General features: G+C 45.3%; 1 protein-coding gene across 4 annotated transcripts in view; it reads right to left on the reverse strand.

Moving 5' to 3' along the window:
- smap2 (small ArfGAP2) overlaps positions 1-16811 on the reverse strand; it is a 33046-nt gene that overhangs the window by 10333 nt on the left and 5902 nt on the right. For all 4 annotated transcript variants that reach the window (XM_076302164.1, XM_076302161.1, XM_076302162.1 and 1 more), the window contains 2 exons: positions 4297-4430; positions 1451-1536 (listed from right to left, as the gene is read on the reverse strand). In XM_076302164.1, the coding sequence (XP_076158279.1) occupies positions 1451-1524 (74 nt within the window). In that variant the 5' untranslated portion in view covers positions 1525-1536; positions 4297-4430. The remainder of the gene's footprint in view (positions 1-1450; positions 1537-4296; positions 4431-16811) is intronic.

Consider the following 16811-nt stretch of genomic DNA (forward strand, 5'->3'; position numbering starts at 1 on the left):
CTGGTCTTGTTTTCAAGTGCAATCAATAATTGTACATTTTGAAGAAACTTAAATCATGGATTATACTGTACATAGCAAAAAAGTCTGGGGACAGACATTTTTAAAATTAGGTTTAGGGAAAAATTTAACGCACACACACTATGACTTCACAAAATCTCACTCCAGCCAAACACCCAAAGTTGGCAACCCTGTATGATCTTCCAGAGTACCCCCAACACCACCAATTGTTAAAAAATTTTTTTTTAATTGTTCTATTAATATTTTTTTTTATCAATTTTGTCGAGAATAGTGAATAGGATCATAAACATACAGTATGATACAAATCTCATCAATAGTCAACATATGATAGGCCTACAAATGTGCTGAATATAATGATTTTAAATAGATCTGCACCTAATCTCACACACAATCGTCTTGTTGAATGCAGTGATCTTATCTGCTAGGTGCTTGTCTTTGCCTTGTAACTGGAGATGTAACTCATTGAGCTTTCCAAATATATCGCTAAGATAGGCCAGCTTCATCAAGAAATGTTCATTAGTGAACGTGCTTGCAGATTTAAACATGCGCTCTTCCTCCAAGAAGAGGCGACTCGGAGCTCAAACACGCGACAGCACTTTACCTCGGGAAAGCCACCTTGCCTCGCTGTGAAACAGTACAGCCTTTTGGTCAGCTCCCATTCTCCTCTCAAAGTGCGGAGAATAGACACGCTTTTAAGGGCCGGGTCTTGATGAATTCACCACTCTCACAACCTCGTTCAAAATCTCATTCAGGTCGGGACTAACTAAGCTGCCTTGACACGAGCGCTTCCCTATGAATAACACAGTGCGTCCATTGCGCATCGGGTGCTACCTGGGCCTAGGCTACAGATAAAAAAAAAAAAAAAAAAAAAAAAAAACCCCTCTTTTTCACGTCAGTTCACGCCCCACCTGGCATGTCTCCGCGACCCACAGTTTGAGAAACGCTGTTTTACCCTCTCGGTCTCCACTCTCGAATATTTTGTTAATACGGAGAAAATAAGTTTTTAATGTGCACTGCAAATGCGGAAGTTAAGTTACCAATGTGGGATAGAGAAAACGTTTGAAAAGGCATATGACTTAGATCTTTTTTCGCGTACCCCCTGAAATCAGTCCACGTACCCCTGGGGGTATGCGTACCCCAGTTTGACAACCGTGGCATTAGCTGAAGGTAAAGAAACATGATCTTTGACTTTTCATACACAGAGAGAACCTGAGGGGTTCTCAAAAGAGCTTACCTTGGACACGTGTGCACGTGTGACATACATTTGCAAGCCTTAGGATTGACACAGTTATATATACACACACACACTTCTATATTTAGATATACAGGTAAGTCTCACACACACACAGACACACTGATAAAGGTATATACTTCTGTGTGTAGACAGTCAGGTAAGTCATACACTCAGCTACATATGAACAGAATAGGATACTGATCGGTTTCTGGACGTTGGAAGCACTCTGGTAGGAAAGCCTCGTAGAGTCGCCTGGCCTTGGCATTGCCCATCTCCTGCACGGACTAAAGAGGAAGACCAATGAGCACCCAGCACTCCCCCACCAGGCCCAAACCTACCACATGCACACAGCCCAACAATGTACATCAGACACAATCTGTGGAGATGCGAGGAGAACTATACTCAGATTATTTACATTTACATTTAGTCATTTAGCAGACGCTTTTATCCAAAGTGGCTTACAGCAATAGAATAACATTTAAGCTACAGAGCAGACAGAAATAGTGCATTGGACCAACTAATGGAGTCTAATGAAAGTCTGATGAAATGCCGGCAGTAATTGTATTACATGGTGTGTGTTCACGTTGCCTTGTTGTCCAACCTGCAGAGCGAACACACCTGATCTCTAGGGAAATCTCAATGGCCAAGCATCAGATGACCTTACCTCTCTCTCTCTCTCTCTCTCTCTCTCTCTCTCTCTCTCTCTCTCTCTCTCTCTCCTTCCTTAATATTTGCTTTCTAATGTCTCTCTTTCTATCGTTCTTTTGTTTTGTTTTCTGTCTCATTCTGCAGAGGAAACTCTAGAAGTTAGCCAATTCACTTCATGCAGAATCTTAATTTCATAAACTCAATATTGCATTACATAGCCTCACAGTATTACAAGTAGAACTAAATATTATTTACAATGTGTTTTAGGGTTCCCCATGTAGTTACAGTCTGAGACTGAAAATGAAAAATGACTGAGAGCATTTGGCTACAATAATGATTATTACCACACCAACACAGCTCAGCGTCGAGTCTGCAGCAGACAATCCTCCAGGTGGAGGAAATTAAATCTGCAAAATGGGCATTCTAGTCAGGGGAACTTGATTATGCATAATACTATAAAGCCTGAAGCAACGCTGTCTGCCCTCCAGGCCCAGCGTCTGGCTTTATAACCAGATAGAACTCTAAATATCCCATAAACACAGAGGTCATTAAAAGCTGGAAGGAGGACGCTGCATCTCGAAGCAGAGGGAGAGGTCAGCACAAGGGCATGGGACGGGATGCTTGGACTAAAGCTACTCCTAATTAGAGCTGCTCTAAGTGATGTTTGAATGTCCTGCCAACTTTGCACCACTTTGGCTTGACAACAATGTGAGTCCCCGGCTCTCTCTTCAATATATGAGGCATAGCATAATAACTTCACTAACGGGATATACCCTGACTCATAGATATAATTATAGTTATTTAGTTTATCATTAGTTTGTTAACTTGGGTAATAGTTATTTATTAATTACAGTCTGTCTCTCTCTGTCTTTCACATATTCCCTCTCTCAAGGTACATTGTTTTTTTTCTAGCCATGTGCTGCTTTGACACGAGCGCTTCCCTATGAATAACACAGTGCGTCCATTGCGCATCGGGTGCTACCTGGGCCTAGGCTACAGATAAAAAAATAAAATAAAAAAAAATCCTGTTTTTCACGTCAGTTCGCGCCCCACCTGGCATGTCTCCGCGACCCACAGTTTGAGAAACGCTGTTTTACCCTCTCTGTCTCCACTCTCGAATATTTTGTTAATACAGAGAAAATACGTTTTTAATGTGCAGTGCAAATGCGGAAGTTAAGTTACCAACGTGGGATAGAGAAAACGTTTGAAAAGGCATATGACTTAGATCTTTTTTCGCGTACCCCCTGAAATCAGTCCACGTACCCCTGGGGGTATGCGTACCCCAGTTTGACAACCGTGGCATTAGCTGAAGGTAAAGAAACATGATCTTTGACTTTTCATACACAGAGAGAACCTGAGGGGTTCTCAAAAGAGCTTACCTTGGACACGTGTGCACGTGTGACATACATTTGCAAGCCTTAGGATTGACACAGTTATACACACACACACTTCTATATTTAGATATACAGGTAAGTCTCACACACACACAGATACACTGATAAAGGTATATACTTCTGTGTGTAGACAGTCAGGTAAGTCATACACTCAGCTACATATGAACAGAATAGGATACTGATCGGTTTCTGGACGTTGGAAGCACTCTGGTAGGAAAGCCTCGTAGAGTCGCCTAAATGTGGAAGTTAAGTTACCAACGTGGGATAGAGAAAACGTTTGAAAAGGCATATGACTTAGATCTTTTTTCACGTACCCCTTGAAATCAGTCCACATACCCCTGGGGGTATGCGTACCCCAGTTTGACAACCGTGGCATTAGCTGAAGGATAAACTAAATAACTATAATTATATCTATGAGTCAGGGTATATCCCGTTAGTCTAGTTATTATGCTATGCCTCATATATTGAAGAGAGAGCCGGGGACTCACATTGTTGTCAAGCCAAAGTGGTGCAAAGTTGGCAGGACTATCCAGTATGGTTGTAGTTTCAGAACTACTGAACTGCTGCACAACTATTTTTGTCATGACAGTCATAGTACTTATGGTCACTGACTTTGCCTAAGTAATATAACTACTCAGGGTAGCTTTGATTTTCAGGTGACACTTCTCTTTCCAAATCATTTCCATAAATTTTTTTAGTTACTAAACATAAGTAGTCCTACTGCACAAAGGCAAACATCCACAAGTGACGCCAATGTTTAGAACTTTTAACAGAGCAAAGCCCACTAGCAGGCATCTGATGCGTGTAGACACCTAAGCTTAAAAATGTTGCTTAAAAATGTTTCTATCTGCTGAGCATCAAATGTCCTCGCCAGTGGCCGTTGGCCTTAAGGTTATGACTCGTAGCAGCTCTAGCTGTCAGGTGACCAACATTTTTCCAGATAGACAGCAGACACACAAACCCTAGAACACATTTACTCTTAGCCGCTCAGCGACGTCTGACCTGGATCTGCTCCTGGGTCCACTGGTCCAGGTTGACCGACTTGACCCGGGAGATGTGCACCCCCAAGTTCCTGTGGATTCCCGCACAGCGGATACAGATAAAGATTCCCAGATTCCAGGAAGCCCATCTGGGACCTGAGAGAGTGAGAGAATGAGTGAGAGTGAGTGAGAGAGAGAGAGAGAGAGAGAGAGAGAGAGAGAGAGAGAGAGAGAGAGAGAGAGAGAGAGAGAGAGAGAGATGCAGAAGAGAAAAATGGAGAGGGTCAGGGAGATGGAGAGAGAAATAATAGGGAGGAAAAAAGATGAAGAGGAAGATGAGGGAGAAAAAGGAAGAGGGAAGCGGGGGGGAAAGAAAAGACATAGTTAGAGAATCTGACAGAAACGGACATCAAACCCTCTCTCAATAATGACTTCATTCAGCACTGATTGACCCACCAAACGAGTCATGCTCATTTTGAAGTATGGGCAGCAGTGGGGTGCCTCATAATCTGAACACCTCCACCCACACACACACACACACACACACAGACACACAGACACACAGACACACAGACACACACACACACACACACACACACACGCACACACAGACACACATACACACACACACAGACACACATACACACACACAGACACAGACACAGAAGATGAAGCTCTGAGCACCAGCAGTTAGAGCACACAAGTCTAATCATGAGGGCGAAGACAGAATGGTAGACCATGCACCAGAGATAGACACTGATAATGAGAAGGAGTGTGTGAGAGAGACAGACCTGTGAGTGAAGAAATAGATATGTGTGTGTGTGTGTGTGTGTGTGTGTGTGTGTGAGCCAATGGCATTTCACAGCCAAAAAAAGAAAAACAACAGTCTATCTCCACCTCTGCACCTTCAAAGGGAGTGTATAGTTTGGTCACTGCAGCAGCGTGATAAATACACACACACACACACACACACACACACACACACACACACACACACACACACACACACACACACACACACACACACGTACACACACACACACACACACACACACACACACACACACACACACACACGTACACACACACACACACACACACACACGTACACAGCAGACAGACAGCGGAAGAGCATACTGCAGAGCGTGACTAACACACCAGTCATCACCCCTCCATGTCTCTGCTGAGTGTGTGCACCTCCACGTCCTCCAGCAGGTACCAGTCATGGCCATCGCTGCCCACCCCACTCCACACACACACCGCCGGGCAAGACCGGCCCCTCAGAGTGGCCCTCCAGCCCACCAGAACCGCACCGAGGCTACGCATTTAGTGCTAGTGGGAGTCGAACTCGGGGGGGATTGTTTAGTGCTGGTCGAGAGTGTGTGTGGGATGTACGTGTGTCTGTGTCTGTGCCTGTGTATGTGTGACGTGTGTATGTGGGGTGTGTGTGTGTGTGTGTGTGTGTGTGTGTGTGTGTGTGTGTGCGTTCATGTTTTCAATGCTGAGGAACAGCAACAGCAGCCCCGGGGAAGAATACGTTCCAAATTATGTAACGGTTCTCTTCGGAGGCAGTATGGAGCTTCAAAGAGAATCTGGGAGTTACACACACACACACACACACACTCGCTCTCTGAGAGACTGAGATTTTGCTTTAGTGGCATGCTGCCATATCAAATGCAGTTCCACCTGCAGAGTTCAGGCAGCAGGGGGCAGCACTGAACACGGTCTGCCTCAGTGCTGGTGGACCGGTCAGCCTCTCGGGCTGTCGCAGTCGATTGGCCAGACGGGGCGGTGATGTCACAATGGATCGCCGTGGAGACGCCTGTATGCAAACAAGCCCTGCCCTCCCCCTGCGGAACAGACAAGAGGCGGACAGCTGACCCTGTTGTTGACACACAAAGCACCTCTTGTGGGGCCAGCTGTGGGCACCCTGTGACTGTTTTTGTTGTTCAAGGGCCCCCACCCCCTCCAAAAATCACACACACACACACACACACACACACACACACACACTGGCAGACCATCAGACAGACATACACACTCAGAGAAGTAATACTGGTCAAGCCAGGCGCACACACACACATATTAATGCTTTTATTTGGACCTTGACACGAGAGAAGATTCACAGATCCAAACATTGAAGGAAGTTTGTTACACACTTAGGCAGGTCTGATTAAACACAGAATGCATTGTGCCATTTTTATTCTGAACTGCATGATTATGGGTAAACAATGCATTGTCGCTTCCAGATGGATAAACTACCTATTATTGCAGAAATGGAGCAGTGCAAGTTTTTTTTTGCAATTGGCTTTCGTAATTTGCTTAGTCCACACAGTTGCAGTCCGCATAAGACAAGTTTGTGCACATGCCCAAATAATGATAATTTTTGCATTGAAACCCCATATTTGTGATATCGTCAGCAAGTGGCTGATATTTCAACAGCTTGTTAAAACAAGTGAGGAGTTGGCCCCAGCTGTGGCACAACTGGCTGGGGCACCTGCACCGTACGCCGGCGACCCGGGTTCGATTCGGGTACGGGTACGATCTGTTTGCCAGCCTCTAGTCTAGCTACACCTTGTGCAATTACAACAACAGGAAGTCTGCTGTCATTTCCAATGGAATGTGGCACCTATTGGACAAGTCGCGTCGCGGCACTCGTTGAACCGAATCAGACACTGGGCCCCTGAGAAAGCCTGTTTGGCTCTGTGTGGCGGGGACTTATCACATGCCAGCAGTGTGCTCAGTCATCAACACGGGATCAGGATCAAACTGCATGAGTGGGGAAGGGCCGGGAGCCAGAGGAGGAGAAGGATATCCCCTCAGGGAGGTGAGGAGAGAGAGAGAGAGAGAGAGAGACAGAGAGAGAGACACTAACTCACTCTTACACAAGAGACATAGAGAGAGAGAGACAGACACTAACTCACTCTTACACAAGAGACATAGAGAGAGAGAGAAGGGCAGAAAAAGAGACACTAACTCACTCTCTTACAGAGAGAGAGGGAGGGGAGCAGACAGAGAAAGAAAGAGAGAGAGGGGGAGAGACAGAGAAAAAGAGAATAATGGTACATAAAGGAGTGTGTGTGTGTGTGTGTGTGTGCTGGCACTTCAGACAAATAGGGACAGAGGACAGGACAACAGACAGACGGTCACTCTGCTCTTGTCCTTCTCAGCCATCAATCCTTCCTCTCTGTTTCATAGCAGCAGGATAAGCAGCTTGAGGGGGTATTATGGAAGGCTTTTGGCTAGAGGTAGGGCTCTGAGTGTGTGTGTGTGTGTGTGTGTGTGTGTGTGTGTGTGTGTGTGTGTGTGTGTGTGTGTGTGTGTGTGTGTGTGTAGTGGCAGGTGCATGACGCTGCTGTCTACGTGACCCTGGTCATAGTGATTAGGGTGCTCGTGCTCTCCAGTTGTCCCTGTGTGGCTCCGTTCAGCTCACTGGCCTCATTCAATACCAACTGCTCTAGTCACCACTACTCACCCACCCATCCATCTACTCATCCATCTGTCTGTCTGTCTGTCTACCCCCCACCCATCCATCCATCCATCCATCCACCTGTCTGTCTATCTATCTATCTATCTATCTATCTATCTATCTATCTATCTATCCCCCCAACCACATCTATGTCCAACTATCTATCGATCCATCTCCCATCCATCCTTCAATAGTGGCACCATCTTCCCTTCCACAGCTGGTCAACTACTCTGTGTAGGTCATTTCAGTCAGTCCAGGCCTTTATTTGTCCAGAGGTGTTATCTTTATGGTCTTTTCTATAGCATTACCATATGGTTAGCGTTTCAACAGAAAATGAACAAACATGGCAGTATCTTATATGCTGTGCTGGGCTCCATTTGCTATACTCAATGACTCAACCCAAGCCTGCTGGAAATCTACTTCAACAATTACTTGTGCCAGACAGCAAACACAAAGGCATTGTGAGGAAGTGTTATTTTGGTAACCAAAAAAAAACCTTCACATAAAGGGTCTGTGTACTTTAGCTTAGCTTACAGTGGAGGAAGGAAAGGAATGCTTGCACACCAAAAGAGATGCATATATTCACCGGTTGTTAAAGACCAAACGGGCAGATGCTTAGAGAACTACATGAAATACTGATTTCCAAAGTTTTGCTTTATATACTGCAGTCTACAACACAGATGAGAGCCAGCTTATCCAGGTGGTCTAGACAATAGACATAGAAGAACTTGTCTCTGGCGTGGGATTGCTGGATGAGAATCTGAGACTGCACCTTTAAGTTTATGTAAGTAAGTGTGTGTGTATGTTTGTACAAGCATGTGTGTGTGTGTGTGTGTGTGTGTGTGTGTGTGTGTGTGTGTGTGTGTGAGTGAGTGAGAGAAAGAAAGCCTTTAACTTCCGTTATTAATGGCTTGAGGCCCTCCATTAGGAGGAAGGAAGCAGACAGAGCCGGAGAGACCATCAGGGCCCTTAAAGCTTCTAGCTTGTGTGTGTGTGTGTGTGTGTGTGTGTGTGTGTGTTTATGTGTGTGTGCGTGTTGGTAGTGGTGGGGCAACCTGGGTAAACTGTGGGGATGACTAGTGTGGAAACCCACCGCCTGAGGTCAATAGGGTGCTTATCAATTCTGATGTTCAAAGGTTGTGGACACAGTACCAACTATTTATTTATTTACCTATTTGTTCCCTCAGCGTCAGATTCTTGGTGGATGAACTTAGACTACTTCATATGGCCTTGACCCAGAAAGGAGCTGGGAAGGTGATTGGTCAGTGCAACTCCTGTAGAACGAGGCAGTGACAGCGCAATGACCAAAGAGCAGGAGCTAGCATGCAGTAGCCAGACAGGTTGTGGGTTCAATTTCCAGTTGCCCCCATTGTGACCTTGGGCAAGACATTGCTCTGATGAGACTACACACACACACACACACACACACACACACACACACACACACACACACACACACACACACACACACACACACACACACACACACACACACACACACACACACACACACACACACACACACACACACACACACACACACACACACACACACACACACACACACACACACACACACACACACACACACACACACACACACACAAAAGATGAAGCTTTGAGCACCAGCAGTTACAGCACCAGCAGTTAGATCAAGAGGACGAAGACAGAGTGGTGGACCACGGGCCAGAGAAACTCCCAAAATGACTCTGGACTCTGTGGTGTAGGCCTAAGTACTGTATGTGCTTAATAATATAATTGACATATTTAAGTGGCTTTGAATAAAAGTGTCAGCCAAATGACCAGGTAAGTAAGAGCATATGGGAGACTGTAGCTGGACTGGCTGCTTTAGAGATGAGCGGGTATAAAACAGACACAGAACCGACACCGAAACACGTGGGAACACGTGCAAGCCGTGTCTATTTTTGAACTCTGTCGATACAGTGGGCTGAGGATATTTTGTTTACAGTTGATATCGAATAACTTTCATAAATGCGGGCCTTTGTCTCTTCATAAACATGTCCACCGAATAAAGAACATCCCTGAAACGAGTTCTTAAGAGACGTCTTGAGCACAGCACATGTTTTCTGTGGCTATTAATGCTGTTTTAAAACATCTCACAGTGACCAGTGACAATCCTCTGTTTACAATCTCTGAGGCAAAGGGATGAATACAGATCAGCAAAGCGTCCCTGTTATTGCGACACTCAGTGATGACAGGTCTGTTCCAAACCAGCTTAATGTTATATCTGACGTGAGGTGACACAACAACAACAACATGATCCACAGGATGATGCCGCCCAGGGTACATGTTCAGGCAAGACTTCACTGCTGTGGGCACACAACACCAGCTCAAGCTCCGATCTAACGGGAAGGGCCGGTTTCCCCGCCGTGGGCTGAACCTGGTCCTAGACTAGAAGAGAGCGACTCCATTTGCTCAATGTTCACTCAGAGCGGTCATTCGCCTCTTGAGCTCCCGACACATTTGATTGCAGACAGGTTTGCTTTCTTTCTCTATTAAATGAAGATCTCTGGGGATAATGGGCTTTCAGTTCTAGGACTAGGTTTAACCTAAAAGTGCAGAACACTGGCCCGATAAGGAAACGGTAAATGGACTGCATTTATATAGCGTTTTTATTCTCCTCATGGCACTCAACACATTTTACAACTTCATGCCTTATATTCACCCATTCACACACACAGACTCGTACACTGATGCCTAAGGCTGCCATGCTAGGTGCCAGCCTGCACGTCGGAGCAGTGCCGTGGGGTTCAGTGTCTTGCTCAAGTACACCTCGACAGGGTCAGAAAGAGTCGGGCTCGAACCAGCAGCCTTCCGTTTGCCTGATGCCTCTCCAGCCACCGCCACTCCAAGATATGTGTGTGTGGTAGGCCTAGAGCATCGGCTGGCTGTAGGATTGGTGGGGTAGATGAAAAGTTTAAAAACAACAGATAAGATTGCAGACGATCATACTTAAGACCTACTTTCGCGTAAGTAACAGCAAGTGCCGAGATTGATCCGTTCAGAGCCTTCGATGGAGGAAGAAACCATTAGGCATCCCTTAGATATCCCCTAGAGCTAGTATTGACAGATGCAGTGGTGATTCCTAGTTAAGGTCTCCTCTGCTCTGTAGCTTCAATGTTGTTCTATTGCTGTATGTCGCTTTGGATAAAAGCCTCTGCCAAATGAATGGATGTAAATGAAACCAGACCTGGCTGCATTTCAAGGTGACTGCAGCTCTAGAGGCAAATGGCCATTCTGGGTGTGCACCACTACATTTGAATATTAAAGAGGAAATGCTACATGGTGGACCATAACTAAACTTATTCGTCATAAAACCAGTGATAGGGTCAAGTGATAAGAGTGATAACTCAATGGAACCAAAGATTTGTAAAACACAGCCCTGCATCTATTTACTCACAAAGTGAATAACTGCAGGTATCTGCATATTACTTGGGCCTATGACGTTTGAGTTACAGTGGGCATCTTTTATTTTGTATTTACAAAATCAAATTTTTTTTCCTCTCTCTCTTAACACAATGAGCATCCTAGAGGAAGCATACCGTGTCACTTAATTGCTGTCTGTTCCTCCTCATTGAATTAAGGTAGGTAGTTACACACACACACACACACACACACACACACACACACACACACACACACACACACACACACACACACACACACACACACACACACACACACACACACACACACACACACACACACACACACACACACACACACACACAATGACTGTGTTGTAGATCTAAGTACTGTATGCTTAATGAACACATTTGTATGTACTCCACCCTCTATTTTACAAACGTGTGTAACAACTGAATTCATTAAACCCCTTGAATAGCAGACTAAGGGTAGCTTATTATTTTACCCTGCAACATACTTTTTCAGCAGACCCTGATAAAAGATACGTGTGGGTGAAATGACACTCCCGGTAGGCTACATCTAGTAGGCTATCACAAATTAAAACCTGGTTTAGAGTCTCAAGTCCAAAGAATTTTTAAGACCCAGGGGTATTTCAGTCATTGTGGTTTGAGATCATGAATCTAGGCTGGGCCTCAGTATGCATGTTTTACTCTTCCTGAATTAGAAAAGTACAACTATTAAGAGGGATCTTTTGTGTAGCAATGACAAACCTGATACCTGTCTCAACACAAAACAGCACTCAGAAGAGTGCTAACCTGGGGATAGGCCTACACCATACACACTGCACCCATGTGAAGTGCCAATCAAAGAAGACCCAAGGGAAACATATTGCACAATCCTGCACGACTCTCGCCAAGACAGAGACAGCTGCTAACAGAACACTGGTAGAGACGAACACCTAATACAGTTTCCTCCAGACCAGTACAGCATGCTCCTGAATCAGTGCTGTGTGACTGTGGCAACATCCAGCAGGGTCATTCCACGCCAACTGACCACAGCCTTGCAGGTTAGCCCATCATGGATTATTATGGGGGGGAAAAAAAACAAAAAAACAATTAAATAAGACTGTGTGCCAACATGCAGCTACAGAAAGCCTACAGACTATAGGCTAGTGACACATGAACATTGAGTTCTCAGAGCTAAAAGGGGAACCGGATTTAGTCTGGCAAGCTCAGCAGATGTGGCTGTTGGGATGTTGGCTAATAAGAGCTCTGGTTTCTACTTCCTCTTCCTCATTTCCTCACACTCTTCCAGTCTTTGTTTTCTCTAGCACGCGTTCATGTGCGTCTGGCCAGTGCGAACGCGTCTAGGCCACAGGGAAGCAAACCACTGTGAAAGACGCCACCTTCCCTCTGGGCCAAAAACATGATTTGAGAGTTATTACACATGATGAATTATGACGTGGACTACGAACTGGCCTTCTATCATGAGACTTGGCAGCCCCTGCCTGTGTAAACATCTCCTCCAATGAAGCACTCGGCTTATAGGCGCCGACACGAGTGCAGCAACACTTTTCTGTTACTTGCCCATGCACGCCAGTGGCGACATTTTCAACTGACAAGCATTCGATTAAACAATGGATTTTACTGAACTTAATCACAAGCGACACAGTGGCGGTGGCAGAATTTAACACTGAAAGTGGAGTCGGCGACTATGTATGGAGGCCTTAAGGCATCCGTTTCTCAAACTCAAGATTCGGACGTGTTCTCATATCCGTTTCTCAAACTCAAGATTCGGACGTGTTCTCATATCCGTTTCTCAAACTCAAGATTCGGACGTGTTCTCATATCCGTTTCTCAAACTCAAGATTCGGACGTGTTCTCATATCCGTTTCTCAAAATCAAGATTCGGACGTGTTCTCATATCCGTTTCTCAAACTAAAGATTCGGACGTGTTCTCATATCCGTTTCTCAAACTAAAGATTCGGATGTGTTCTCATATCCGTTTCTCAAGCGTAAGATTCGGATGTGTTCTCATATCCGTTTCTCAAGCGTAAGATTCGGACGTGTTCTCATCTCACCTGCACTGTCCCGTGCTGGATGTGGCGCAACAAAGACAGGTGCTCCCATTGGGTCTCAGCCATGCTTCGAAAGCTATAAGACGCAACGCAGCTGAGTTACGAGCTGGCCACCTGACATGGGTCTGGACAATGGCAGCAGCACTGCTTTAAACAAACCGTCCAATCAATGGAGATCCATCTCTGGGAAGGGAGCAGAGATAATGACATAATGTCATGGGGAACCTGGACAGAGCCCACCAATTCCACAGGGAAGGAGAGAAAGAGAGAAAGAGATAAAAAGAGAATAAGAGAAAGCATGAGATCTAGAAAAAGACATGAAACAGACGTTAGAAAACAGACACAATTGGTGTAGAAATATGAGAGAGAGAGGGAGGGAGAAAGAGAGAGAGAGATGGAGACTGAGAGATGAAATTAAGACGTAAGAAAGTGGAATTTTGCAGAGGGGCAGCAGAGTCAAACTGGCGATGGAGGAAAGGAGAGAGAGAGACGAGAAGAGTCGATGAAAGAGACAGGCTGTCGGAGAGAGCTAACACATTGGACTTTGATTCCTGCATCATAGATGCCTGTGATTCAGCCAGAGTGATGTGTACCGAGTACACACACAAACACACACACACACACACACACGAATCAGAGGTACACTACAGTGTGCAGACTGCAGTGGGAGAAAACGTCTCATGTACACACACACAGACAGAGGAACAGACGGCGTGCACATGGTGAGCTCGCCCAGATCCCACGAGGCTTAAGTCCCCATATCCACGACACACACACACACACACACACACACACACACACACACACACACACACACACACACACACACACACACACACACACACACACACACACACACACACACACACACACACACACACACACACACACACACACACACACACACACACACACACACAGAATGAAGGGGGGGGGGGGGTGGCATTAGCCCATTTCTCACCAATGTAAACGGATTGCACAGAAACATCAGGCTGTGTGATCTTACAGGGTCTGACTGCCAATCCCTAATGAGGTGCTAAAACGACTGCTGAGCTTCAAAGTGTCAGCAAGCACACAGAAGACAGGCAAAGCCCATTGATTGTGAATCCACCAACACAATCAGCAACACATGCACCCTAAAACACACCTAAAACACACATAAGAAACCACCGGACCCTGATCTGTCTAGACTTCCTCACAACTAGGAACTAGACATTATTTAGCCATTATCCACTGATATGCAATTACGGTATTCTTAATATTATTAATTCAGAGGGAATTCTAGTGTCCCCATTTTCGCGGCTATATATTTAGGCAGCGAGCCCTCTGGTGAGGGGATTCTCCTCGACCCAGATCGACGGCATATAGCCTTAGCCTATATCTCTAGGCCAGCCACTGACCTCATCAGTAACCAAGCAGATCCCACTACGAGCATATGGTCTCCATGGTTTATTCAGAGACTACACTTAGAGGCAGTGGAAATGGACCGTCCGTGATCCGTCACTGGGACACTAATAGGCCTAATTCCCCTAAATCACTGCAGCAGCATCTGCAGGTTGACATGACATGAGATGACATTTCACATTATTGGACAGTTTCCTGTATATGGGTTTAGCCTCGTCCTAAAGTCTCCTTTTAGTCTTGGAGGGTTAATCCATACAGTTAATGAGGTCCATGTCTCCTTGCCATCAGGTATACAGTAAACCAAATTTGCAAAAACTATAAATGCGCAAATAGTGATAAATGCTGCATCTAACTGACACATGAGGAGATGGGGAACTGCCTTAAATGCCCCTTAGCCTAGGCTAGTGTGGAGTGGCATGATCCTCGTGATCAGGGCTGCTAGATCATGACCCCAACATCAACAGTTCCCTGGGAGTCGTAAGTGCTAAGCCAGCCTAGGCAGGCTAATAAATGCACACACGCTTCACTCACTAACAGCGGCTCTGGGTAAAAGCTACTCCTGAATAATACATGTAAACGCAGTGATGACTTTCCATAGTCAATGCCACTACTTCGAACTGATCCACGTGAGTCCCTCTTCGGAAAAGACTATATTGGTCTGTTTTTAAGCCTGTCTGACAACAACAGGTCTCAGTTTAGGCTCTTTGGTAGAGAGCATTTTGACTAGGCTATCTGAAGATGGAGTCACGTACATGTGAAATAATTCTGATACAGTGATTTTAAGGAAATCACTGCAATATTTATGCATTTGGCAACCTGCTTGAGAATGGATACAGCATGTCCAGTGTTGCCACATTTGGTCAAGACATTGGAGAGATAATATTGACATAAAAGGCTAAAGCAAAACACTTTGCTTTGGCTAAATGACCTCTCTCTGTATGCCCAAAGAAGCCCAGATGCCTAAGCTTTTTTTGCCCTGATATTTTCCTAAACACAAAAATCTCAGACATACTTGTCTGGCAGCCATTTTGTTTAAATATCTCTGACATGTCTTCAGATACAGATAGCGTGTGATTTATTCACTGCTGATAGGAAAAAAGCTTATTATGACCACCACACAAGCAAACAGCAGTCATATAAGTTCAGTCAGAGTTTTTTTCTTTTTCTTTTTCCTTTTTTCCCTTCAGTAATTTTGTGTCAACAAAACACCGAAAGACCGGGCTGCACGAAACTTGGTGGGCATGTAGCCCCACCAGGATGACACGGAACCTTTTGATCTGTCACCCACCGCGGGACCTGGCCCCCCGAAAGGAGGGTAGGCCAGGCAGAGTTTTCTGTCAATATCTCGAGAACCGTAGGGCCAAGAATGACCAACTTTTTTCCGTATGGTGGTCTCAAGGGGGCATGTCAACCCATCCCATATCCACTCATTTGAGGTATAGCGCCACCTAGTTAAAAATGAAAAAGCAGGTATCTTTGCCTTACATGTTCAAAACTGCACAACATTTGAAGAGTATGATCATTATGACACCCTCTGATGACACCATGAAATCACAAGCTAGCACTGCCTGGTGTTTCTCTACAATGACAACTTAAATTGTCCCATACCAGCTTTGCTAATAGGATTGCCATTACTGCTATGTAGCATATTAGCAAGTTGGTTTATAGGATTTATGCAATTACACAAATCTAGCACTTCTGCAGTAAAATAAATGTTTTTAAGCTTTCATTGTGCCGTTTTGTCCAAAGCTCCAGTTCCCTCATGTAGTTACAGTACGGCCCTCTCACCTAAAATAACCTTCACCAAACCTGAGTCATTGCACTGCGCCACACTCACACCACACCTGCAATGTCACTTAAAAACAACATGACCTCTGTGTGTGTGTGTGTGTGTGTGTGTGTGTGTGTGTGTGTGTGTGTGTGTGTGTGTAAAGACCATTCCACTTGCTATGCACAGGTAAAAGGGAGGTGACAATATTACTCACATGCAAGAATTCTAGTGAGAAACAGGGATGTCACGGTACATTCTTGAACCTAAAGGCACCTGCCACTGCATCTCTAACAACAATGTATATAGACCCAAACAATAACAGTGGATTTTGTGAACCGTTCCACCGTTGGTGAGAACATAAAGCTATACTGAGTCACCAGCCGAGTCCCCAACACGCTCAGTGGCACACTCTGCCGGCACACAGAGTAC

This window comes from Alosa pseudoharengus, unplaced genomic scaffold, assembly GCF_046254945.1.
Source record: "Alosa pseudoharengus isolate Yale_2024_CS ecotype anadromous, Long Island Sound unplaced genomic scaffold, YU_APseudo_1.1 YU_APseudo_1.1_scf_23, whole genome shotgun sequence".
Taxonomy (NCBI): Eukaryota; Metazoa; Chordata; class Actinopteri; order Clupeiformes; family Clupeidae; genus Alosa; species Alosa pseudoharengus.